The sequence below is a fragment of the Protopterus annectens genome, chromosome 3.part1 (genome assembly GCF_019279795.1).
Source record: "Protopterus annectens isolate FY-2018-M chromosome 3.part1, PAN1.0, whole genome shotgun sequence".
In the NCBI taxonomy this organism is placed as follows: domain Eukaryota; kingdom Metazoa; phylum Chordata; order Ceratodontiformes; family Protopteridae; genus Protopterus; species Protopterus annectens.
Window position 1 is genome coordinate 1,516,630,381 of NC_056732.1, and position 27,225 is coordinate 1,516,657,605.

The window sequence follows — 27,225 nt, forward strand, 5'->3', positions numbered from 1 at the left end:
AAAACTCTCCACAGTCAGCTGAAAACACTCAATCTCGCTGCATGGAAAATTCCTTAACTCCACAAAAGACTCTACTCTCCAAGGAGGTGCAGGATGTCATTTTGGAGGCCAGAAGGCCATCTACTAGAAAAGCTTACTCCGCAAAATGGAAGCGGTTTTGTTCTTGGAATGAGAAAAAGGCCAGGACCCTAGAAAACTGAACTTGCCTCAGGTATTACAGTATCTAGCTGAGCTGCTGAACAGTGGACTTTCATTTTCTTCCATAAAAATCCATGCCTCAGCCATTTCTGCAGAATACAACACGGATCCTCCTTTATTTTCTCACCCACTCTTACGACAGTTCCTCAGAGGGGCTAAGAATATTAGACCACCAAGGAAACAACCAATACCAACCTGGGATCTTAATTACATACTAGAAAAATGAACATTGCCTCCTTTTGAACCAGCTGCCTCAACAGATTTGCAATATTTGTCCTGGAAAACTGCCTTCCTTCTGGCTATCACTTCAGCTCGTAGAGTTTTGGAACTACAGGCCCTCATGGCAGTGCAGCCCTTTCTCATTTTCCATCAGGACAGGGTTTCCCTTCGTACCAATCCATCATTTATGCCTAAAGTGGTATCCAGGGTAGCTTTAAATCAAGCCATACACCTTCCTACCTTTTACCCCAATCCTCAAAACAAAGGGGAAAGGCTGCTACATTCTTTAGACATCCATAGGCAGCTATGTTACTACTTGGATAGAACAAAGCCCTTCAGGAAATCAGAACAACTCTTTGTGTCCTATGCTGTAGGGGCTCAAGGGAAGCCAGTTTCCAAGCAGACTATTTCAAAATGGATAGGCCACTGCATACGGTTTTGTTATTCCTATCATGGAAAATCTGTTCCTACAGGTATCAGATCACACTCCACCAGGGCCACAGCTACCTCTACAGCCTTCCTCAGAGAAGTTCCTACCAAAGATATTCTGGAGGCAGCCACTTGGAGTTCTGTACATACCTTCACAAAACACTACCACCTGCCTTTATATTCCAGAACCAGAGCAGGCTTTGCCACTGCTGTTTTGCAGGGCATTCTGGCTCAACCCAGTTCCTCCTAGTACCTACCACCCTGTGCGTAGCTTTGGGACTCTACCCATCTGTGATTACTACAGCTGTATGCACGATGAACATAGTACAGTTTTGTACCTACCATAAATGTAGATGTTCGAGTGCTAATACAGCTGCAGTACAGGTTTCCCTCCCTCCTTCCCCACTTGGTAAAGGCATGGGGCCTAATAACCTCTTCATACAACTTGACTGGGTTATCCTTCTATGGTTTATTTGCTTGCAACCACTGTTTTTGGATTATATTGCATTGCATGTATACACATATAAGCATAATTTATGTATTGCCTTCCTTCTGGGGGCACCTGACATCTGGGGCAAGAAAGACTGAAGAATATGGCATCGGCTGTGTCTTATATACTCTGGCCTCACTGACGTCAGAAGAAGCGGCGACAACCGGCCGGACCAAGACTTTGGAATTTGGCCGACCGAGGGACCGCCTGACGGCAGAAAACCCATCTGTGATTACTGCAGCTGTATTAGCACTCGAACATCTACATTTATGGTAGGTACAAAACTGTACTTTGTGTCTACTGTTTGGGCGTGGATCATTTGAAAGCTGATTGTGACATTTGTCCTGGTTTTTCTAATCGGACACTATCAGAACGTAAGAATAAACTTATTTTAAAAGGTTTACTCAAAATACCTTTCTCGGAGGCTGTATCTGAGTCAGAGGTCTTACCCCCTCCTAAGAACAAAAAATATAAGGAAAAATGGAGTCACTCAGTCCCTGCATCTCCCTCAGCTAGGGAACCGAGTCTTTTCCGTGCTTCACCGGCACCCTCGGCGCAGACCTCTATAGCACCAGGATCTGTGTATTCTCCCGAGGTGCCGACCGTCGTATTCACCCCTATCTCAGTTCCAAACACAGCACCACTGACTTTGGTGCCATCTTTGTCTCTTACATCAGCTCCGATGACTATTCATGCCTCGGCTCCATCCCGGTCCACGGTGCCGACAGCCTCCTCGGCTGCATGGGCACCGATGACTGTACATACCTTGGCACCATCCCTGTCCACGGTGCCAACAGCTTATTCGGCTCCACTGGTCTCGATGACTACACATGTCATGGCACCATCCCCGGCCATGGTGCTGACAGTTTCTTCAGCTCCATTGGCTCCAAAACCCGATTTCATGCCAAGGACTATATATTCTCCTACTTACGATCCTTTCTTGGGGCAGAGGTTTAGTCCCTTTCTAGAAAGACCTGATTACCCTTCTGCAGCCTCTTTTAGATCCACTTGGAGTATTTCTGAATTAGACCTAGTGCGGGTTGTAGACCAGCTTCTGGTAGCTAGGGGATTGTCCATTCCAGCTAGACCTCCTGTCCCCCCTGGCTTGGAATCTTCTATCTCATCTTCCCCTGCTTATCCCCCAGCTCCCGCTTCGGTACATACTGTCTCGGCTCCAACAGCAGTGCCTTTCCTGTCGGCACCCATCACCCTTGCAGCGATGGAGCCGATCCTTTCTCGGAGCGGTGCTTGGACTGTCCATACCTTGGTACCTAATCCGGCACCTATTTTCTCGTTGGCACCATCTATGGACACGGTTCCAACAGTTCCCAGTTCTTTCGTCACCCCTCAACTGGAATTAGTCTTGGATGCTCCTTCTGCAGAGGTGATGGATAAGGCTCTTCACTCTGAAGGCTCACAACCAGACCCTAGGACACCAGTATCAGAATCCCCTGTGAAGAGGAATCTATCACAGAAGACACTGATTGTGATGAAGGGGAAGGGTCCCCTCGTTCTCTCCCAGACAACATTTCATTTGGAGACACTCTCAAAATCCTCAAACAGTGGCGGGAATGGAAGTCCTCTAACCCTTCTTCTGAGGAATCGGTGTTTCGGCAGGCCTTCCGTACCCAGCCATCTACTTCCTGGGTGACCCCACCAGCAGATGATCTAGTTAAACTAATTGTGCAGTGTGCCTGGAAGGCCCCGGACAATGTAGAACCTGTCCCTCGGAGGCCGGACAAAATTTTATCTACACCTGAAGACTAGCCCCACTGGTCCAAGCAGCTGACAGTTGTCTCTATGGTCGTGGCGGCTGCCATCAAGAGGGAATTGGCAGAAGATAATGCCACTGTTCATCCTCCAAATAGGGAATCCCGGATCATGGGCAGACTGGGGAAACGGACTTATGCTTCAGCAGCCTTCGCCATTCGGTCATTGAATTATCTGGCGCACTTTACTCACCTCCAAAGAAAGTTAATTTCTGAAATGGCTTCCTCTTTGGTGGGGGTACTGCCTGATGAAGTGCGTGATGCTGTCGCCTCACAGCTAGCTACCGTTGAATCCATCTCAAACTCCTCAATGCGTTTGATATCTCACACCGCCGAGGGGGCAGCCCAAGCAGCCGCATCTGGTGTTGTCATGAAACGTAATGCTTGGATGCGCTTTTGTAATTTCGCAGACCCTTTTAAATCTTCCTTTGTTAACGCACCTGTCGACAAATCTACACTTTTTAGTCCCAAGGTATTTGACACACTTGCATGTAGTGAGAAAGACAGAAAGACCTTGTCTGCTGTGGGCATACGTTTCTCCAACCCCCAGAGACCCTACTCCAGGAACCAGAAGGGGGGAAAGATATGGTTCAAGAAATCCCAAGGATCCTTTCGTGACACTCATGGTGAGCAATCCCCCTGGGGCAGAGGGGGCTACTCATATGAAAGACGTCCTTTTCGGGGGAAAAGGGGGTCTGCGTAACCAGGGAGCCAGAGAATCTTTCTCCGGCAGACCCTACCAGTGCTCCTGAGCAGCTTCCCGATTGCTTTCCTCTTGAAGCAGTTGGGGGTCATTTCTCTCTGCATCTACTAGCCTGGCATCTTATTATTACCGATGTTTGGGTGCAGAGAATAATATCCAGAGGCTACCAAATACCGTTCGACCTAACTCCCAGACCCGTCAAATGAATCCCCAATGTACCACCCAATCAGAGGGGATTAGCAGCCTTAGAAATAGAAAAAACTGCTAAGAAAAAGGGTCATCCAACCAGTCCCACCAGAACAGACAGGATCCGGGTTTTACTCGAGGTTTTTTTTAGTGCCAAAAAAGACAGGAGACTGGAGACCAATCCTGGATCTCAGCCTACTCAACAAATTTATCAAACCTCAAAAATTCTGGATGGTCACAGTACAGTCCATTCTTCCCTTCCTAGGGAGAGACAACTGGATGTGTTATATAGACCTACATGATGTATACTACCATATAAAGATGGATCACCACTCCCGGAGATTTCTCCGCTTCCGGCTGGGAACCAATCACTACCAGTTCAGGGCACTGCCATTCAGTCTTTCAACAACCCCCCCCCCCGAGTGTTCACCAAATGTATGGCAGTTGTGGTAGCTCATCTTCGACTACAAGGATTCCAGGTGTTTTCCTGTCTAGACGACTGGCTCCTTACTGCTCTGACCAGGAATCTCCTAGTTCGCAGCCTTTCTTACACTCAAGGTCTTGCTCTCCGCTTAAGGATTACAATCAGCAAAGACAAATCTCAGATGTCTCCAAAAAAGACACTGGAGTTTATTGGAGCGGTCTTCAACACAACATCCTGCCAAGCTTCTGTCCCCCTCACAGGCTTTTGAAAATAAGACACCAAATTCAAGTCCTTCTGCCTCACACATTTGTACCAGCGCATCTTGTACTGCAACTCTTGGGCTCCATGGCAGCTGCCATTACTTTGGTACCACTGGTGAGACTGCACATGAGAATCCTGCAGTGGTTCCTCTCCGCACAATGGCCATTGTTAACCCACCCACTCAACCACATGAAACGCCTTACGAGCCGTTGCAAGGAGGAAATGCTATGGTGGATGGAGCCACGAAAGAATCTTTGGTGTCAACCATTCTGTCTTCCCCAACCCATGGTCACGGTGACCATGGACGCTTCACTTTTGGGTTGGGGGGGACATTTCCAGGAAAAGACTGTCCAAGGCACCTGGACCCCCCCTTGAGGCCAACTTGCACATAAATGTCCTGGAACTGAGGGCAGTTCTCTTAGCGTTGCAAGCATTCTATGCATCCCTGTCTTCGGGGACCATTGCAATTCAGTCAGACAACATGTTAGTCTGGTATATCAACAAGCAAGGCTGAACCAGATCTTACTCCCTGTGTCGGGAAGCCATGACAGTTTGGCGCTGGGCGATAGCTTCCAATCGCTTTCTTATAGCAACGCACATTCCTGGGAGCTTCAACCTTATTGCGGACAATCTGAGCAGGAACATCCTGATGCCTCACGAATGTTCCCTCAATCTTGAAATAAAAGCTCGGATCTTCCAGCATTGGGGCAATCCTTGCTGCATCCTGCTTCCCCCCCCCGAATTACAAATGCAGGAGCTATTTTGCCTTTATTCCCCCTCAGGGGGAATCACCGAGGGACGCTCTAACACACGGTTGGTCCCCAGGTCTCCTTTGTGCCTTTCTCCCGTTTCTTCTCATCCCAAAATTTCTCCAGAAAGCTCAGAGGTTGAAAAGCAAAGTGATCCTCATTGCTCCCTACTGGCCATGTCAAGTCTGGTTCCCTTTTCTATGGCCTCATCTGATTCACAGCCCGTTGATCCTGGATCATTCCCAGGACCTGTTACCCCATCCTCAGGGATTGCTCCACCCTAACCTGCACAGTCTCAAGCTCACAGCCTGGTTCCTCCACTTCCAATGATTGCCAGACTACCCGACATCCCATCTCCTGTTCGTGAAATTCTTCTGGCCTCACACAAACTTTCCACTAGAAAGGATTATTCTAGTAAATGGACTAGGTTTTCTATTTGGGCTAAAGATCAGAACTTGGACCCTTTCTCTATGCCTATTCAAAAGATTCTGCAATACCTGACTACTCTCCTGCGTGCAGGAGCCTCAGCTTCAATGATCACTGTACATTTAGCAGCTATCACTAATTTTCATAATGGTCTGGAAATTTCTTCGATTATGTCACACCGCCTATGCAAGACTTTTTTGAAGGGAGTATTACGTGTTAAACCTCCAGTCAAGCCTCCCTTAGATCCCTGGGACTTGACTATGGTGCTTCAATCTCTTACAGGCTCTCCCTTTGAGCCTTTTGATTCATGTGACTTAACATTTTTGTCTTGGAAAACCATACTTCTAGTAGCACTCACCCCAGCGAGAAGAGTATCTGAGCTGCAGGCCTTGAGTGTCAAGAGTCCTTACTTGATCTTCCACATGGACAGGGTGTTCATTCGTACTGACCCTTCCTTTTTGCCCAAGGTCATTTCTGTTTTTTCCATTAATCTATCTGTTGACCTGCCGGTTTTCTTCCCAAGGCATTCTGATAGAGGGGAGTACCTTTTGCACACCCTTGATGTGCACCGACAGCTTAGTTGTTATTTGCACAGGACTAAATCTTTCAGGAAAACAGGCCAATTGTTTGCGGCCTTTGCAGGACCCAGATTGGGTAAACCTGTTTCCAAAGTGACCGTATCCTCTTGGCTTAGAAACGCCATTACCTTTATCTACCAACAGAATAAGCTACCCTTACCTTCCAGAATAAATGCTCATTCTACCAGATCTATGGCTACCTCTGCAGCTTTTCATTCCAGAGCCTCTATGGTGATATATGCCTAGCAGCCACTTAGGCAAGACCTCATACCTTCATATCTCATTACAAATTGGATTTGGCCTCCAGGGGACGCGCATCTTTTGGTTCTGTGGTGCTCTGGAATATCCTTCCTTAGGGCCACCCAGGACTCACATAGCTGGGGACTCGGTCCTATCTGTAAAGTATGAATAAAGATTTACAACTTCAGATAAAGACGTTATGTCTTACCATAACGTTCCATCTGAGTTGTAGATCTTTATTCATTCTTTACTTTCCATCCTCCTTCCCCCTACCTGGACTCCTGGTGGATCTCAGGTACTCCTGGTTAGGGTATCTGCTCAGAGTCGCCTACTTTTTCAATTACTACATCTTTACCTAGGGCTGGCAAACTCGATCTGGAGTATCTAGGAGAGGGGCATTTGTGGGTAGGTTCTTAGCTGAGAGTTTTTGGCTTGCACGAGCTGGGAAACGGCCGTTTCAGTTCTGAGGACACAACCAAGGTCCTATCTGTAAAGAATGAATAAAGATCTACAACTCAGATGGAACATTATGGTAAGACATAACTTCTTTTTTACATACCAGAAGAAAATTGCACAGAATTGCAGGCTTTTTTAAGGGTCACACTTCAAAATGGAAACAGTGAGCCTGTATTTTGTAGTGCTTTAACACTATATGTTAGAAGTACTTTACACTTCTATTTCCTTGATATAAATGACTCTGAAAACGCAGAGCCTCTTTTGAGAGAAGCTCAACCCACAGTCAGTACATCACTCACTCTGTCTCCTTAGTCCCATTGTTTCTTCATGATTTAGTCAGCAATAAAGTTAAATAAGTATGTGAGTTAAATAACTGCATATCTTCACTGTAAAGCTTGCTATACTACTAATGGGGACACAACCATATTGTGTTTTAAAATGTTTATGATTAACTTATTGCTGGCAAGTCTTCATATATAGCTTGATTTACATTCTGAACATGTTGTGTTAAAATGGCACATGTAAATCCCATCCAAAGTCATTTCCCTTTGATCTTCCACATTGAGTGCTGAACCTGTCACTATATCCCATTAGTCAACGACAAATGAACAAGGCTCGTGACCTCGGTGGGAAACCCAACTGACCCAGACAAGGAAGCAAAATAAAAAAAAAAAAAGAGAGAGAGAGAGAGAGAAGAGATAAGCTTCCAGATAGCAAGTAAGTGCTTGAGCTCTGGAAACTGATTTTACAAAAGCCATTGTTCATGGCTTTCAAGAAAGGAAATGCCTTTTTTTTCTGTTAGTTGTCACAAACAGAGCTGCAAACAAGTAAAACAGCTGCCCAAGACCATCACTGTTCCAGCACTCACAACACCACACCTCCCAACCTGCCATCAACCCACCAGTACAAGAGAAAGGATAAAGAAAAAGATAAAAAGAAAATAAGAGAAGAGACCCAGAAAACAACCAGCACCATCCACAAGTACTATAGCCAAGCTCCAATCTCCAACAAGCATCAGATCCATTTCCCCAGCCTCCCAATAATTAAACACGAACAACAAAGCAAAATGAGCAGACGCAGAGGTCACATAGCAGAGACATTACACCCACAATTTTAGAATCAGACATAGCATCATCCCCATATAATAAGTCGAGACCTATTAAAAGAACTAGAATCTGAAAGGGAGATGCAAATCATAATTAAAGTGTTTAGACCTAAGTCAAGACACCAAATACATGTAAGTAACCGATTTCCCATAGTTAAAAAGTAAGCCTTTAGATATTAATTAAAGAAATCAAGCTAAAGTAATTAAGTAAACTAGTTTAAGATTATATATTAAATTTAAATGGAGAAGAAAATAACTATATAAAGAGAGAAGTAAAGGAAACTTGAATGTAGCAGAAGTATTAATAAAATAATAGCCGTGAAACAGTTACTAGAACTATGTTTACTAAACCAAAGATATATATATATATGTAGAAACTACAAGAAGTTATAAGTTAATTAATATTAATGAAGTTTAATACTAGTTTAAAGAAAAAAAAAAGCTTAATTACTTTAGTGAAGCGTGCTTCCACGTTTCCTTGCTTTTAAGACTGTTTAGAGAAGATGAGAAATTTTAAACAAATTCAAAAAATTATATTTGCATATTGAGATTAAATGATATTAAAGCATTTAGCTAAAAAGTCATATATCTTTAATTCTTTTTTCTTTCATTTAGCTTCCATTCATTTCTTTTGGCTTGTCTTTCCAATGAGGTGTTGTTCCAATCCATATTTTCTATTTGTTCTAGTATATTATTGGATTTCAGGAATTTCATGGCAATGTCCAAGTCTTCAAATAATTTGGTTTCATCAGGAAGAAATATTTTAAGTCTGGCAAGGAATAGCAAGTGAACTTTAATCTTTTTTTTTTTTTTTTTAACGAGTTCTCTTATTAAGGGTAGAAATCATTTCCTCTTAGACATGACAGCAGCAGAATAATCATTGTCAGACCTTATTATTCTGTCTTCTATCTTGATAGGAGATTTGGACCAGGCAGTTTTAAGAATTAACTCTTTGTCTTGAGATGACAAGAATCTTGCAAAAGTAAATCTCAGAGATTACTTTTTGAGGAAGAAGTAACCAAGGATCTAGGTGCTCTCTCTATATTGTGCAACATATCTTCAGGCAAGTCTAAAACCTGAGGATTTGATTTGGACCAGGCAGTTTTAAGAATTAACTCTCTGTCTTGAGATGACAAAAATCTTACAAAAGTAAATCTCAGAGATTACTTTTTGAGGAAGAAGTAACCAAAGATCTAGGTGCTCTCTCTGTATTTTACAACATATCTTCAGGCAAGTCTAAAACCTTAGGATGCCAGGATGTCAAAAAGTTTGCCATACGTCCTCCCTGTATTTTTTCAGGCAGACCAAAGATACAAATAATGTTTTTCTGAGACCTGTTTTCCAAATCATCCCTTTTGTTCAGCATAACAGTATTTTGCTTAAGTAAGAATTCAGTGTTTTTTTTTCATCTTCATTTAATCTCTTTCCATATCATTTAAAGTGTCTTCTATTCCAGATATTTGGGATTTCTGCTGTTTAAAATCTCATGAATTTGTTCCACCTGTTTGGAGCATTTTTCCACGAGGTTGTAAAGTTTGTTGTCCATTTTGTCCATTTTCTGAGAAAGTTCTTGTAAGTTAGTAAGAATAGACTGAAGCTCCTTTTTTAAGGAAGAGTCGTGAGAGTGCGTTTTTGTGTGACTCATTTCAGGATTGTGTGTGAGGAATTTTCCAGACATATTTTGACAGGAAAATAATAAGTTATAAAAAATTGATGGTATCCTTCAAAAAACAACTTAAAATATATCCACTTAAAAAGATCAAGTAAGATAATTTAGAAATATAATTCCTTGTCATAAATAAAAATAAAATAGCAGAGCAGGAGGAATCTGCTGTTAGCCACACCCCCCTCCCCGATTCAGATGTTTTCTAATCCCTGTTTCCCTCAGGTGTGCGCAAGCTCAGCATTGTATGCAGTGCAAGGCTTGTGCATTCTCCTCCAATGATGGGACTGATATTTAAACACAGGTCAGCTGGGGCATGGTCAGGGTGTTATCATTCTGTGCAAAGAATTGTGTTTCATGGTTGGTTTTCATAGTTAGTGTGTCTCATAATTTTGGTTGTAGTAAACAACTTTCAGTTATCTTTTTTTACATGAGTGCTTATTGAAAGAAGTGGTGAAATTGCCATCTTATGTCAAGGATTCTTGTGACTTTTTAAACAAGTTGGAAGGATTCCGGTGGGAATCAGATATATATTTTCTGGTATTAGATGTTACTAGCTTGTATGCAAGCATACAACATGAATTTAGCATGGAAGCATTGGATTATTTCATGGGAGACAATCCCAGAACACATTATATTAAGGAATTAGTGCACTTTTGCTTGGTCAACAATGTTTTTGAATTTGATGGTAATCTGTATAAACAGTTGCAAGGTACAGCCATGGGGGCGGCATTCGCCCCCCATGTATGCAAATTTGTTTATAGGCCTTGTGGAATTCAGTCATATTTACAGAAGCGAATTTTACAGAAATTTTGTAAAAAGATATTTTAGGTTTAGAGATGACCTTATATTTATCTGCAAAGGGGGCAAAAAAGAAGTACATTCATTTATCGATTATTTGATTGATAATAAGTTTCACATCAAATATGATGGCCTACAGGAAGGGATTAAAGTGAATTATTTAGACATAACTTTAGAAGGCCTGTGGAATGGAAAGATTAAAACTAAACTGCATAGAAAGTTTGAATAGCCCAGCCATATGCTACATGTATCAAGCTGCCATCCAGCGCACACACTTTGACAGCCATCCCTTATGGAGAGATCCTGAGAATAAAAAGATTATGCAGTGATATACAGGATTCTGAAAGGAACGCTAAAAAAACAATTGCCATGTTCCTAAACAGGGGATATGATGAGGAAACTGTCCCTGATAGTTATATTAGAATATATGGAAAAAGAGAAAAAGACTCTAAGAACACAAGTCAAGGCAAAAAATAAAGGACAAAAGAAAAAACTAAATTTAAATCAAACCCTATTTTTTCTGTCAAAATATATTATTTTCAACAAAGTTACAAAAGTTGTTGGGAGATTGTCGGAACATAATAAAGAGGTGAGGTTCCATCTCTTACAGAAGTAAAGTTAAAATTTTCTTATCAAAAGGGCCGTAGTTTAAAAGATTTTTGGGTTCATGGCACTTCTAGAAGACCAGTAGAAAGAATAACAGGGACAACATCAGAAGTAGGTATGATGCAAGTGTACAATTTGCCAATACATAGTAGCAACATTCAGAAAAATTAATGGCAGGATTTATCAAATAAAAGGAAGTTTTACCTGTAAAAGTGTGGGCATTGTGTATGCCATCAAATGCCCTTGTGATAGTTTTTACATAGGAGAAAGTAAAAGAAGTCTGGGCGAAAGAATAAAGGAACATGTAAGAGACATTAAAAATAATATGGTTATAAGCCCAGTAGCAGAGCATTTTAATAAGGAACACAAGGAAGATTTTAGTAGTTTCCAAGTTTCAGTTTTAGAACAAATTAATTCAAGATTTTTGAGTGAAGAAAGGATTAAATATCTACTCAGAAAAAAGGAATCAATTTTCTTATTGAACTATAATACATTACAACCGATAGGGTTGAATAAAGAATGCCATTGGAAAAGTTTTATTTGAATGTAAGGGGTTTTTAAATATTCATTCATTTTTATTTAACTAATTGGTTATATTAATGAATAAGTGTGCAATTAATTGGTTTCAAAATTTGCATTGTGTTTTATAAAAGGTGTGTCTTTTCAGTCACAATTTACTCTGTAAAGGCTGTTTCAGCCGAGGCGCTAAGAGATTATTCTGTTATTTGATGTTTTCTACAAGAAAGATTGTTTGCTGCTGTATGTTGTTATCAAGTATTTTTGTTACTGAATAAATGGACTTTTGCTGAAATATTTGGAGGAGGTAACAGTTTCTGGTCTTTGTGGTATTTTTCTGCTCTGTTTCAAGTGGTTACAACAAGACTTTCAGTTATCTGCTTACCTAAAGAACGAAGAGGGAAATTCTGTTGTGTGTTGTAAATTAGACTGAACTTTGCAGTCAAATTTCCAAAAATCATGTCATAGCTATTGATACCTTACCTTTTCCCTTCCCTCTCCAGCTAACGGCACATCAGATTTGCTGAGTTCTAGCCCCAGCATGACAAGTTCCACGAGTCCTAAGCTAGAACCGCCTCCATCTCCTCATGCTAACAGGAAAAAACACAGAAGGAAAAAAAGTACAGGTACCACAAAACCAGATGGGCCTTCTCCTGGTACCGAAGGTAAGACCACACTATGGCTGACAAAGTTCTTATTATTCTTTGTTGCACAGTCCTGCTGTAAAACATGTTGCTGACTAACTAGATATACAAGTTAATGAAGTGTTATGTAAATTTCACTTCAGTTGTGTAAGGATTTTTCACTTTTGTAATGTGCACTGAACTAGGGAGACTCTTCACCTCACATGATATTGTTTCACTTCTTACTTAATAATAGAGAAAAAAATCCATACTTAAAGATTGGAGAATTCTGCTATGGCTGTATTGGCAGAACATTCTGTGCAGAAAAAGTATACATCTCTGTAATGTGTGTGTGTGTGTGTGTGTGTGTGTGTGTGTGTGTGTGTGTGTGTGTGTGTGTGTGTGTGTATGTAAATATATATATATATATATATATATATATATATATATATATATACACACACACACACACATATATATATATATATATATATATATATATATATATATATATATATTTATGTGTGTGTGTGTATACACACACACACACACACACACACATATATATATATATATATATATATATATATATATATATATATACACATGGTTCAGAGAGTTTTTATTGACGAAGTCCAGAAATATTTTGACATGTTTGGCTGAGGTGAATAATTCTTTCAATTTATAGAGGGATAGTTGGTGTCCAGTATGAGAATGGTGTTTGGTGTAATACATAACGACTTCATACTGGTTAGTTAAGAGGTATAGGCCAAGAGGGACATAGAGGAAGTCTTGCAGTTAGGTATGATATGAAAAGAGGTTTTGTGTATAGTAAGTTGGACATGGAGGAGTTCCAGGTCATTACATTTTCTGATGAATCAGGTGCTGAGTTTTTTTTAAAGAATATAGAAACGCATCCTCCTTTAGTGCCTTTGTCTATTGAGGTGGGCCTCTATGAGTGATACCCACTGGTACCCTGCACTGATGGAGTGTTTCACTTGTCTTGAATCAGGTCTCTATGACAACACATATATCAGGTTTTTGAAGGTAAGTAGCACTTGTAAGGTGTGGAGCTTTTTGTCATGACTCCTATCATTGAGCAGCATACCATCATGTTGGCTGGATTCTGTTTATTTATGTTGGAATTTTTGGAAGACTAACATTGTCTAAAAAACATGTAAGGATGGACAACGTTTAAACCAGTATATGGAAACATTGTGGAGAGAGGTGCAAGCCATCCCTGGCAAAGCAGTTAGGACTGTCTACCATCTGTTTTCAGCCTCATATATATTGTACCCCCTTTGAATGACACCAGAATCAAAGCCAGTTGTTGAAGTAACTTATCTTTTGTTCATATTGTAGCATCATCCATGGTAATCGTAGAATACTGCTCAAGGTTCATACCTACCTCAGACATGTATTCCAAGAGCTCCATCATGTCTCTTTTCATATAGTGCAGGGAGGTATGTCTCAAGTCATATATAACCACATTGACAATGACTGTATCATATGTGGACTTTGGGTACGAGAACTTGAGTGCTTGTGTTATGTGTGACATATCATGGCTGTTCATGGGGAACTGACCATGATCCTCTCTTTGCACAGCCTGGTGAGTGTCACATTGGTGTTTTTCTCACTATGGATTCACCCTTAACTAGGATATTGGATTATGGGCTTTTCACTGGAGACAGTGTGATTCATGGATGTATGTTTCACTGTGAGTGCTGCCTGAGTAGTGTGTTTGTGAGATTGCTGAGAATTTTTCTTTCCTGGGTTACACTTAGGAGATCTTTTTGGTTTAGGTAGGCTACTTTACAGAGCCTCAGCATATGTAGGTGTAGATGTTTGGTCTGAGTTGTATGTGATTCATTTAGTGTGGTGTTGTCTGGTACTGACAACATGCTTGATGTTTGTAATGGCTTTGTGCCAGAGCTTTGCCTCCGTTAACATTACATAATGCCATCTGTCACACACTGTGTCAGGTTGTTGAAGTAGTAGGCGTTTGTCAGTAAACATGAGACAATTAACACAGTGTCTTAGGAGGCCCATTTCAACCAGGCTGGCTACAGAGATGGTTGGAAAGTGCAATTCATGTTTCCATTTGGTTACTAAAGTTGGCTGAAGGATAGTAGTGTCTAAGAGGTTATAGTCCAAAGAACTGAAAGCCTCCTACCAAAGGTTTACTGCCCACAAACACTGAAGTACAAATAGTAAAAAAGGCAGACTACCACCAGGCTGAATAAACACTTCTGTATTTAATAAAACATGAAAAAATCCAAGTGACATGAGCGCTTTCGGGTCTAAGCCCTTCATCAGATAGTAAAACACTAAAAACATCTCAGTTTTAAACAACCACTATCCAATCAGAATTCAGTATTGCACCGTCCTCCTTTACAGTGCTGGTTTTAAAGGTACCACTCCATTAAGTCCAGGGCTCTATCAGATGCTAATTCAATAATCCATTTCATTTCATTGAATTCTGTGCAATTGACCATGTCTCCTCCCCTAATATGACTATATAATATTGAATATTGTTAAAAACCCTGTGTGTATGACCCATAGTTTTATATTCCTAAACAAAAATGATAATTAGAGGTAGGGAAGATGGAAAAAAAAATGGAAGTCTCAGTCAAGCCTAGTTCTTGATAATTAAAAACCCTGAACAATACATTAGGCAAGGCAGTACATTACTTACCAGTATTCCAGGACAAGGAAATATCATTATATCCATTAAAAACAATGCAAAACACTTATACAAGACTTATATTTTTTCTAAACACACTTTTTGATTGAAGGTAAAGAGACAGAGGGAGTAATTATCCACTCATGTCTAACCCAGGGTAACACGTGCATGGTGTTTTCTCCCAGTAAGCCAATGTTGGGGGTAAGTAATGTCAGGTGTACCTCTGTATTTACAGGAAAAAAACTGAAAATAGCATACACACTTTCTTTTGACTTCTGTGATTGTAGATCTACAATCAGGTTATAAAAAATGAATAAGAACTTTCCTGTCTTTTTGTAGCTATATCTGTGTTCAAGAACCTTTGAGAATATCCCAGTGTCAGCAAGTTAGTCACTGGGACTCAACTTATAGATCAACTGTGCTTCTTGAAAACGTATTACCTCTCCATCAGATACAAAGTCTTTCCCGCTTGCTAGGCTCATGTGGACCTGTCTAGCAACAAGCATGGGCTCACGGATAGAAGTGCTGTCAACCAAACTTATCCCATTTTATAAATTTTTAATTACTGCTAACCCTGCAGCTTCCTACAGGCGACAAATAGGCAAAAGCACTACAAGCTTAGCATAATCCTTAATAAACCTTTTACTCTGCAATTGTTTGTCTCAGGGTGTATAATAGCTATGCAAAGATCAGCCTAGTTATTCATAAAGTAAGTACTTTTAGTTCTAAAATTTTGATGTGCACTCTCACAACCCCCCTCGCCATAGTGTAAGCTCTTATCTTTCAAGCATTTTATCTTTTTTAACTCCCATCTAGAAACACAAGTGTGAGGGACTGACAAATAAAGATATGCATATGTACATTCACTAAATACAGTCTGCCATGGTATCCCCCCCCTCCAATGATTTATGGCAGACTCTTTAATTCACATTCACTCTTTATTAAATTGTCAGAGGAGGTGAACACCTAGCTGGATTAACCACAGCCAGCAAATCTGGAGTAAGACTTTCTTTCAGTAGTGAGTTTTTGGCCTATAGGTAACTCATTATTCATCTAATGCTGTGTATGATCGATAAAGCATTCCCCAAGTATGCATCCAAGGTACTACTCAGCATCTCAGCTTGCCTTGAGGCTATAACGATTCCCAAATGCCACAATTGTTTAGAGACCCATTTATGTGGAAACTGATTTCACAGCTCAGTGGAAAATATAAACCCTACACATAAAGTCTAAGACTGCAAACATTTCTTAAAATCTTCATAAATTATCATGTAAGACATAGGCAGATATACTTTAACAGAAAAGAAAATACACTAACATTTTTACCATTTACATACATTGTACATCACATATCTTTTCTTTATTTGTCATTATCATCAGTCCAACATTACATAAATTGCTGAATTCCTGCCTTCCCTTAAACCTCACACCTCCTCTTGAACATTATTATCCATGCATTGTTACCACGATTTCCACTTATTTTTATGCAGTTTGCTCCTTCCCTTTCCAAAGATTCCCGTTCCAGTTCTTCTTTCTCTTTTATAATAATCAGTATTTCAAATATGATCAATTTAAACTTTGATTTCCATTTTCTAGTAATTGCTTTTTTTGCAGTCAGCAGAATTAAATTTAATAAGGCTTTGCTATGTTTAGGCAGTTCAGATCCTGTGTCCCAACTCAAAAAAATCATATCCTTAGTTACATTCATTTGCTCACCCAAAACTGTTTGGAATTTTTAAAGTCTGCCAACTCATTACACTCCCAAACACACATTAAATTCTTCCAGATCATACTTCCAAGGTTTGCTTTTTACCCAAAGAAAATTTGTTTGAAGTCTGCTTTGGTATAAAAATAGCTCTGCAAACACTTCTAAGCAAAGATCCAAATTCTTCTGAACTTTGTTGCATCCTTTACAGCCATCCGTATGTCCACCCATTGTTCTCTTATAAATTGCATTTATAGGTTCTCTTCCCGTTATTTTCTAAACTCCTCTATTGACAAAATCTCTTTTGTCTGTTCTCATGTTGGTTTAGTTCTTAGAATACTTTTTGACACTTTATCACTGTAATATTCCATATGATTGCTGTTATTTTCCTTAAGAATTTTCATCCAAAATACTACTCTGTCTCTCTATTTCTTGAACTTCCCCCTGCTTCATCATCATCCTTTTCCATTGTGAAATATGACCTTTTCCTCATGTTATGTATGAGCCTTAACTATATAGCTCTAAAATATCCCTTCAAGTCATGTAATCCTATATCACATTGTTCTGTGGGAAAGATCAGCTTATCCCATTTAACTCTTGCCCTCTTCCCGTCTCAGATAAATTCCTTCAACTCATTATTGGTTATTGTCCACAACTTCTCTGGTTGATAAAAGATATATCTGACCCATATATAAAATTAAAGGTGCTAAAAAACACTTTCACTGCTGGTATCTTACCCTCCAAATCCATAAAGAAGTGCTTCCTGTTTCTCAGTTTTTGTATTATCTTTTGGTTAGTCTCTTCCCACATATCCTTAGCTGCCATAACTTAAGCCTTTTTAATCCGTATGCATAAATACTTTATCTTATCGAGTCCCCATAAATATAGGTATTGCTGAACTCATTCGGGTCTATCTGAGTTCATCGACACTTTAAAATACCGACAATGGATTAACCGACACGAGAATGTCGAAAGTCACGTCACCGACGCCAGAAGATCGACGAGGCAGAAGACCGACGGAGGAAGACACCGACGCTGAGAAGCTGTGATGGGGTAAGGGTGCGAGTAAGGTAAGTGTGCGATGCTGGTGTTTAGTAGGGGTAGGGGTGGGATAAGTGAGTTAGGGTTAGGGCGCGGGTTAGGTGAGTGTGCGAGTAAGGTAAGTGTGCAATGTTGGTGTTTTGTAGGGGTAGGGGTGGGATAAGTGAGTTAGGGTTAGGGCGGGTTAGGTGAGTGTCTGAGTAAGGTAAGTGTGCAATGTTGGTGTTTTGTAGGGGTAGGGGTGGGATAAGTGAGTTAGGGTTAGGGCGCGGGTTGGGTGAGTGTGCGATAGTGACGGACCTTAGGGTAAGGGTTTGGGTCAGGGTTGTGGTTAGTTGTGTATGTATGGGTTAGTGTTTGTTTGTAAGGATTTTGGTGTGCTTGTGTTGTGTGTGTGAGTGTTGGATAGGGGATGTGTTTTGTTTGTTGGTATGTTGTGTCGGGTGTATGCGATGTCGTGTTTGTGAACTGTCGATCTTCTGGCGTCGGTTAAATGAGTTTCGTTGTTTTGGTGTCGGTTAATTCGTTTTCGGTATTTTAAAATGTCGATGAACTCAGATAGATCCACTCATTCATGTGTGGGTACACAATTTACAGCTATAGCCTTAATTTTATCTTCATTCATTGTATATCCCGAAAAGACTTGAAATTGTCTAAAAATGTTCAACAACACTGTGATGATGATTACAGAAAAGGGCATCTGCAGATAAAGCCAACTTTTCTTGATTACCATACCAATTATATCCTTGCATTTCTGAGTCCCTTATTTTTATTGCCAGTGGCTCTAAATATAAAGGAAACAACAAAGGGAAAAGAGGACACCCCTGCTTGGTTCTTCTTTTCAAACACAACTTATCAGAGAAGAATCCTCCCACTTCAATAGTTGCCACCGATGCTTCATATATTCTCCTAATTAACCTTATTATTGTATCAGGAATGCATATGCTTCCTTTGCCCTTTTTGTAAAATCCCAGTTTACTCTCTCAAATGCTTTCTTTGCATTAAGACCGACCAACAACAAATGGATTCTTTTACATTCTGCTTCCCTCTTGATCACCATTGTTCTGTTAATGTTGTCAGATGTTTGCCTCCCCTCTACAAAACCACATTGATCCATATCTACCAATTTGCCAACACCTTTGTCATTCTTTTAGCAAGTATAGACAAAAACACTTCATAATCATGGTTTAAAATTTAAATGGGTCTGTATTAAGCTGGGTGTGATGGGTCTTTACAGTCCTTAGGTAATGAAACCACAATAGCTTTCTCCCAAGATATTGGTGCTACCTCTCCATTTAAAATACTATTAAAACAAAATCATCCAGATCTTTATCATTTTTTTCCATCTTGACTTCCAAAGTTCCATGGGAATACCATCGGTTTATGGAGACTTTCTTGATGATTGAGTGTATATCAGCCTTTTTATCCCATAGCCTTCTATATTAACTGTTAATTGTTGAGCTTCATCTAGCTCTAACCTTGGCTTGATAAAGTCTTCCGTAAATATTTCTGCTTGTATTCTTTCTTGATTTTGACATTTTTTTGGTTTTTTACAAATTTTCATGAAATTTCTGAAGTATTTCTACAGGATCTCTGGTTGTTTTTCTTAGAATTAGGCTCCCTGATTTTGGCAACAGCCCTTTCTACTTTCTGTTGCCTAAGTTATTGTGCTAAAAGTTATTAAAAATATTTGCTTAACATTAGTCATTCTAAACTCATGCATATTATCCATATATTCCCTTATTTTCTCTTTTTAGCAATTTACATTTACGCCTCCTCTTGTTCTGTGAAATTCCACCTATTCTGCAATACTTTAACCTTTGTCAGCCCCTCTAAATAATTCCTATTACTTCTTAACCATATGTTTTTCTCTTTCTCTTTAATTTTGACTTTATTTGTAAACTCCATTTTTATTTTATCTTACTTACTAGTTATAACCTTTGAAGATATTTATATCTTCTGTAATAAGTCTTGAACAATTTCCACTACCCATTCCTTAAATTCCTCTCTTTTTAACAGGTAGATGGGAAAGCACCAATGTCTAATTTTTACTTCATTACCCTACATTTTTATCTTAATTTTTATTGTTGCACGATCCTGAATAGTTATTGGAAATGTATTGAATGTTTCAGTTAAATGCAGATGTTCTTGTGAAATATAATTTATGTCTAGTCTAGCCCAGTTATTGTTCCTTGGGGAGTAATATGTAAATTCTGTCAGAGTTCCTACTACTGGATTTACATCTTCCATACCAAATATTTTCATAAATTTCTTCAGAAATCTGCCCTCTTTTGTCATATGTTCCCTTCTAGGTCCACATGATACATCCTCACTATTGCAAATCAAGTGCCAGTCCCCTCCTTTAAATAATATTCCCTGCTGAAAGCTGATTATTTCTCTCAAGCATTTCTTAAGCTCCACAATAGCAGTTTTTGGTGGAATATAAATACATGCCAGTGTAACCCTTCCCCCTTGTCAATATTTGTTTACTAGCACAAATCTACCATTATTGTCTTTTTTCATCTTCTGTCCATATTGGAGTCCCTTTAGCAGTATAATTATTCCCTTTTTCCTTAGTCACTGATATTCTGCTGAATATTCAACCTGAATTCCTTTCTTTGTCAAATTCACACGGCCATTTTTTTCCAAATGTCTCTCCTGCAGCATTGCTGTTTGCACTCTACATTTCTTAATATAATTCAGTACACTTTCCTTTTTTGTCTATACCTGTAAGACCATTTATATTCCAAGATAATATGAATAGTGTAGCTATTATGATAAAAAAGCTATTGTTCACACCTATTAAACATAGCAGTTTTTTTATTGTGTATTTCTAATTTTTTTGTTACATGCACCCACTAATGTTTGGCAGGCTTTTCTTTTATGCAGTTTTCTAATCTCCATTTGAACCTATGTTACATTTTTCAAGACTTTTTGTTTTATTGAAAACCCTCAAACAAAAAAGGAAATACATTTTCTGAACATTGCCATCCCCTATTAATTTTGAATAAACACACAAAACTATGTACATTTTCAAAAAATAAAATATATCCCTCCAGATAGAAACAATTGCCCCAAATTAACAGGTGCTTGATGAGACATTACCCAACCAAAAATTAAGATTGCCAATGCTAAAGTGCATGTTATAGCCTGTATTATAACTTACACTAATGGCTAGTTGTTCTTTTCTTATCTCTGTTCCTCTCCTGGATATGAAAAACAGCTTATATGCTTTCAGAAAACATATAAAACGTGCACTGGCTATCTTTAAGTAAAACTAAATCGTATACTCTAGTAAACATGTTAAAGTATTAAGAGTGCTAGGATGGCTGCTATTTCTTATTTACTTCCCATACTTTCAAACTTTATTTTTCACTGAACTGCTGCCATTGTACCTTTAAAATGTGTATTTCCCTCAGCAAAGAATGTTCAGAACTCTCAAGATTAATTGCTTGCACCTACAGAGAGCTATTCTCCATGGAAAAGTGTGAGTAGTGCAAAATGGAGACCAACTAACATGACCAAAAGCATAAATTCAGAAGGCTTTAATGACTATAAATCAGACTGGCATAAAACAATAAAACAGGATAAAATGGGATAAGCGCTTTTACGTTGATGCACTACACTACTTCCAATCCATGCATTAAGAAAAACAATTCATCATTTAAACTGTAACACTACCAACTGGAAACTGCTAAATAATCCACACCTTCATTAGGCACCAAATGAGTGGCTGAAGTGTTCATCCAATGGGAGAAGTTAAAGTATGACAGTCCTTGCACTTATTCCTGTAAAACAAATGCATATACAAAAAGCATAGACATAATTAACTCATAACCATTAGCTTCAGCACATAAGAACATTGGCTCCAGACATATACAACCTCTCTGACCGGTGGATAATCACATGTTTCAGCCAATAGTGATAGCCCTTCAAGTCCTCGCCTACAATCAGTATGGCTCAGAATCCATAGTTCAAGACATCTGGAAAATTCCTGTGTTATTCCTCTTCATAAAGGAAGTATTTCTACAGGATCTCTGGTTATTTTTTATATTCCCCTATCAAAGATTCTTAAAAAAATGCATTCATAAACAGCTCCTCGCTTATCTACTACAAGAAACTCTCCTCACCTAATCCCATCACTGCTTCCGCCCTAACCACAGTACATCCACCACACTAATATCTTTTAAATAAATTATCTCTAGATCTAGGGACAACAACAAGTTAGTATCATGTCTATTCCTTGACCTCTGAAAGGCTTTTGATACCATCTCCCACAGCCTTCTTCTTTCCAAACTCTCAGGTCTTAATTTCTCCAATTCTGCATTTTCCTGGTTCTAAAGCTTTCTCTCCAATAGATTTTAGTGTGTAAGGTGGCTCTTTGCAACCTCCCCTTTCCTCCAAGTCCAAACAGAGGTTCCCCAAGGTTCCATGCTTGGACCCTTACTATTCAACATTTTCAGTAACAGCCTCTACCTCTCTCCTCTTTAATACAATATGCTGACGACTCTACAATTATTTCCACCTCAGACAGTCTCTCCCATCTACTTAGCCTTACCCATGAATCTCTTCGCTCAGTTAAAAAATGGCTAAAATCCAACCAACTCCTACTCAACCCAAATAAAAGTAATCTCCTCCTCTTCCTCCCTAAATCTCTCAAACAACACAAATCTACCTTTACCATTTCCTCCCTAAACAACACAACTGTCAACTGACCAACTGAAAATCGATCTTCAGATCCAAAACTACATTAAGAAAACCCATCAGAAGCTTGGCCTTCTCTGTTGAAAGAAATAATTCCTCACAAATGAATCCAAACTTACTCTAGTACAAGCCTGTCTACTACCCACACTGTTATATGCTGCCCCAATCCTCACTAACCTTCAAACAAATCTGTTGACAAAACTTGAACTCACTTATAATAAAAATTGCTAGATTTGCGGCTAACCAAACCCTACTGCTCACACCACTGTCTATCCTTGAAAATCTAAAGTGGCTAGAATTGCACCATCAACTGCTACTGCCTCAGCTACATTTGAGTCACTCCATCGTAAACCAGCCCCACTTGTGTTCTGCTCTCTGAATACTCATCTGTCCTTACGTACCTAACCATACATTCTGCAGCTCAGAACAACACCTCCTGCAGATCTACAAACTCCATAAAACCATTGGCAAACTTTTCTATAACCACTCTGTGGCCACTGCTTGGAATAAACTGCCCCCATATTTAAGATCAATCCTCAATACAAGCTGTTTCAAAAAAACATTGAGACAATCTATTAAACTGACCGTGCTTAGTACACCTCTCCCCCTCACTTTAAGTAATGTTTTTCCCGCATTAATTTATTTCTTCTTGCCTTACATCTTGTAAGAAATAGTACTGTGAATATGCATATGATGAAACTGTACTGTGATTACTGTTTTATACTGCATTATATTTTTTGTTTCTGTGACTGTGTAAAGTAGAAAACCATAATGTGAATAAAGGTTATACTGACTGTTACTACCATTATACTTGTTTTATTTGTACGATGCATTTGAGAACTTTCCTCCTCTGGTCTCCACTGAAAAAGGGCATCTGCCCAGTCAGACTAACCTGGTCAACAAATGTCAAATAAATAAAATAAGTAAGTAATATTTTTAAGACATATGACAGTCACTAAAATGAAACTCCCCATTTAAAATACCCCTGACCACACACCACACAGAACTGGTTTACTGTATGTAACATGCAATTTATATCATGAGATGTTTATAGAAATACAAATAAGAAAAAAATTGTTCTACTTCTTTTTCCCCCTTTAGTGTCCTTCTCAACATTAATGACATAAGGTAAGATATATGCTGTACAGTCTGCCCACAAATTTAACAATGTCAACAAAAATCTAGGCTTTTTCAGTCACTTTTTCTTGCAAAGCCAATTTCACAGATGTGATTGATGCTTTATAGTTTTCCATTTATTCATTAATTTCAGTGTTACTTGTTCTTGTTCATCTCCATCTCCGAACACCAGACTCTTTTCCAAGTCCAAGTTCTCCTAATTTTTCTAGTCAACTCATGTGCTTTTTTTCTTTGTTTCAAGCGTTTTATAGTGGAGCATTGGAAATGGTTTCACTAGCAAAGTATCTCTATGAACTTTACTGTCAGAAGAAAGAGAAGCAAAGTCCTATTCTGCTTGCTGACTCAGTTTTTGTTAAACAAACATTTCTATTCCTACTTAGCATGTTCTGCATTAAAAATGTCTTTGATCCACCAGGAAAAAACATGGTCTGAAAACAGCTGGATACAACAGCCTGAATCTCACATGTGTCTCTCAATATTCCCTAAGTGCTGGGATAAATTTGCTACTCTTCTGCCTGTTGTACAGTGAATAATCCGCTTTCGCAAGCACTTTGCTTTCTCCAATTTTAATACTTTGCCCTTCTGCAACAGTTTTGTCAGGATCACCTTTTTCTTCTGGTATGATTACATCTTTAGTAATGTAGGTTTTGATTGATTTCTCATAGCCAGATTTGGAGCATACATTTGATGTGCCTTTTCAGTTAACAAGTCCTGCACTAGAACAACAGTCAAGTTGCTTATTTATGCTTTCATAAAATGTTTACATTCTTCCTTCCAGTTTCTCTGGTACAGCAGAAAGTCTCAGGTTTTCTGAGCGTCTGTGCGTGCTCTCTTCTAACTTTATTTTTTGAAACAGCTGTTCTTGAGAATCCTCCTACTCAAACTGATTTTCTTCATTTCAACCTCTGATGTTTGCAGTTTTATCTGTTCATCTGAACACCTAGTTAAAGCTTCTATTTTTCCAGCCTTTGGTTATTTAAGTTGATATAGTCCTTCAATGTTTCATTTATTTTAATCACCTTTGAATGCATTTGATTTATTTTTTTCATCTAAATTACTGGAAGTCATCTCTTGACCCAAAGCTGAAGCTTGAACTACTGAACAGCTGCAGAATCCTTTCCAAACATTGTTTTCTCTTCATCTTTTCTGGTTGATTTTCTTTCAGGCTTTCCAAATTTCTTCTTTGGTGGCATCCAGTCAGTGTGCTTACTAACCAATTAACTGAATTTAAACCAAAAACAGTATTAATGCCTCTCTTTTTTCAGGTTCTTTTTTCACACTGGAAGAGCTGAAGTTATGCTGTTGATCAGTGTGCAGACATCTTGGAAGCCCAAGAATGTGAACATTATTCTAAAAACTTGGGACTGCTTTGAAGGCTGCAGGCAGTCTACCTACACAAAGGCTTTTTACTATTATATGGTTGAGAATACATTAAAAAAGACATATAATCCTCATGCTGACGGTGGCAAGGACTTTGCTTGATTAATCTGTCATGCATTCAGATTACTCTGTTTGCTTAATTAGGAGGATATTGAACACACTGGAAAACACAATTCTTTGAGTTTCTTAAGCTAGGTATCATCTGTCCAAATGATCCATTATAAAAAGGTTTCAGGGTATCCGTTAGAGGGGTGTCGCATATCGAAATGATCCATTATTTAAAGATTTCCTAAGCACCTCAGAAATATGAACCCATGAAATTTGGTCAGCTGCTTTTCTAGCATCAGTCCTGTCTAGCAGCTGTGATGTTACCTGTGAATCTGCAGTAGAGAGGAGCTGTACCACCCACCCACCCAAGCAACACTGTCCTTGGATTTCTTACCGGGATTAAGCCATGTTTGCTTAACAATGACCAATAGTGCAATATCTCTTCTGTGAGCCTATTTATTCAAAGCAGCATGCAAATGTTGTAGTAAGCATTCAGATCTCAAATAAAGCATCATCTCTCTGGAACGGTAGTATCTTTATATGACCTGTGGATTAGCAAAGTAGTGTCATTATACCACAAGGGGGGAGTTGTTGGCATTCTTTATACAGGAATGTGTTACCTTTAGCTGTTTATTTGATGGGGAAACATAACTGCTTGTAGCTCTTGCTTGGAAGGCTGTTCATACCTGCAGTCCTTCCGTACTTAATAGCTCCCATGCAATGCATGATCTGCTCCTCAGTAAATGAAGCCGAAAAGACCATTGATGCTGTTGTCGAAATCTTGGAAGAGTGACTTTTGCAAAAAAACACTCTTGTTTGCTTACTATCATCTTGCTCCCAGGGTCCATTATTTTTGACAACTGCTCCTGAAATAGATGCAGAATCCCAGAGGATCTACATGTGTTTTTATCAAAAAGAGATGATGTGTTAAGAAAACTCTGCCCCCCACCAGCGAAGGTGTCACACATCCTAGAATCTAGCTAGTCTAGTTAAAGTGTTGAGGTGCTTAAATGTAGCTGAATAAAAGTGGCATCTAATGTTGCCACCTCTGCCACACCCCAGTAAGACCAGCATTCTTGCTTATAACTCTGCCATGTAGGTCACACTCAGACAGCAGCAGATTTATAGCTTTATGTTCCTTGTCCTAATCTCTACTCCATTTCAGAAATGAACATTCAGAAACATTTCAAAAGTATATCACGACGTGAACAGGGGGAGGGAGTTTTTTACGTGTGTGAATCTCAGAATTCTTCTTTTATCTCCTCAGTGTGATTCTGGCAACCACCTAATTTGATGAAAGAAATCAGAAACCCTGTACAAACACCTAAGGACTGCAGAAGGCACCATCTACATGGACAAGGCCAAAGAGGAGTAATCAGATGGTATAGAAAATGTGACTCCTGTTGGCGCATTGTCTACTAAGTCAACATTGTGTAGCACCACTTGAAACTATCCGTTCAGATGTTTATTCAGAATAATGGGTGAAGGAATCCCTGTCAGTTAAATAAGATTTACCACCTGAATTCATAATATTGCACATTCAAAGACCTGGCAACGCTTGACAATTTGTGAATGGCAACTTTGTTTGAATGTGTCTCTGTAGTCAGGGACTTGAAGTCCCTAGCTAGGTTCTTGCATCAAGTTTTAAACAGTATATATTTTACTAATGGGGCAAGTGGGATGTAGCTAACATGTAACAGTAGTGTAAGAGCAGCCACTCATATGTTTATTTATATAGTCACCAAACCCTACTTGTCCTGAAAATGTACTGCCCTATTAAATGTGGCACTATTAGCAGTAAGATTACAGCAACCTTCTGTCTTTGCTTCTCATAATTTTAGCTTGCAGCCATCTGATACTCCATCTAGTTTATCTTTTCTTGTTTAGTACTGCCTAAATGCACCTCTTCAAAAACACTGTAGCAGAGCAAGTGCATATAAAGTGCCTAATGATTTAGAGCTCTTGCCTCGACTGCTTACATTATTAATGTACCAGTGCAAAACATGCGCATCATCTGTTTATTTATTTATCTGTTGAAGTTTGTTGAAGAACGTAGTTGGATGGACTTATCACAGCAGACCCATT

General features: G+C 39.2%; 1 protein-coding gene across 2 annotated transcripts in view; it reads left to right on the forward strand.

The window, feature by feature from the left end:
- Positions 1–27,225, forward strand: part of AGAP3 (ArfGAP with GTPase domain, ankyrin repeat and PH domain 3) — a 2,466,462-nt gene that overhangs the window by 1,850,026 nt on the left and 589,211 nt on the right. For both annotated transcript variants that reach the window (XM_044067593.1, XM_044067592.1), the window contains exon 13: positions 12,323–12,484. In XM_044067593.1, the coding sequence (XP_043923528.1) occupies positions 12,323–12,484 (162 nt within the window). The remainder of the gene's footprint in view (positions 1–12,322; positions 12,485–27,225) is intronic.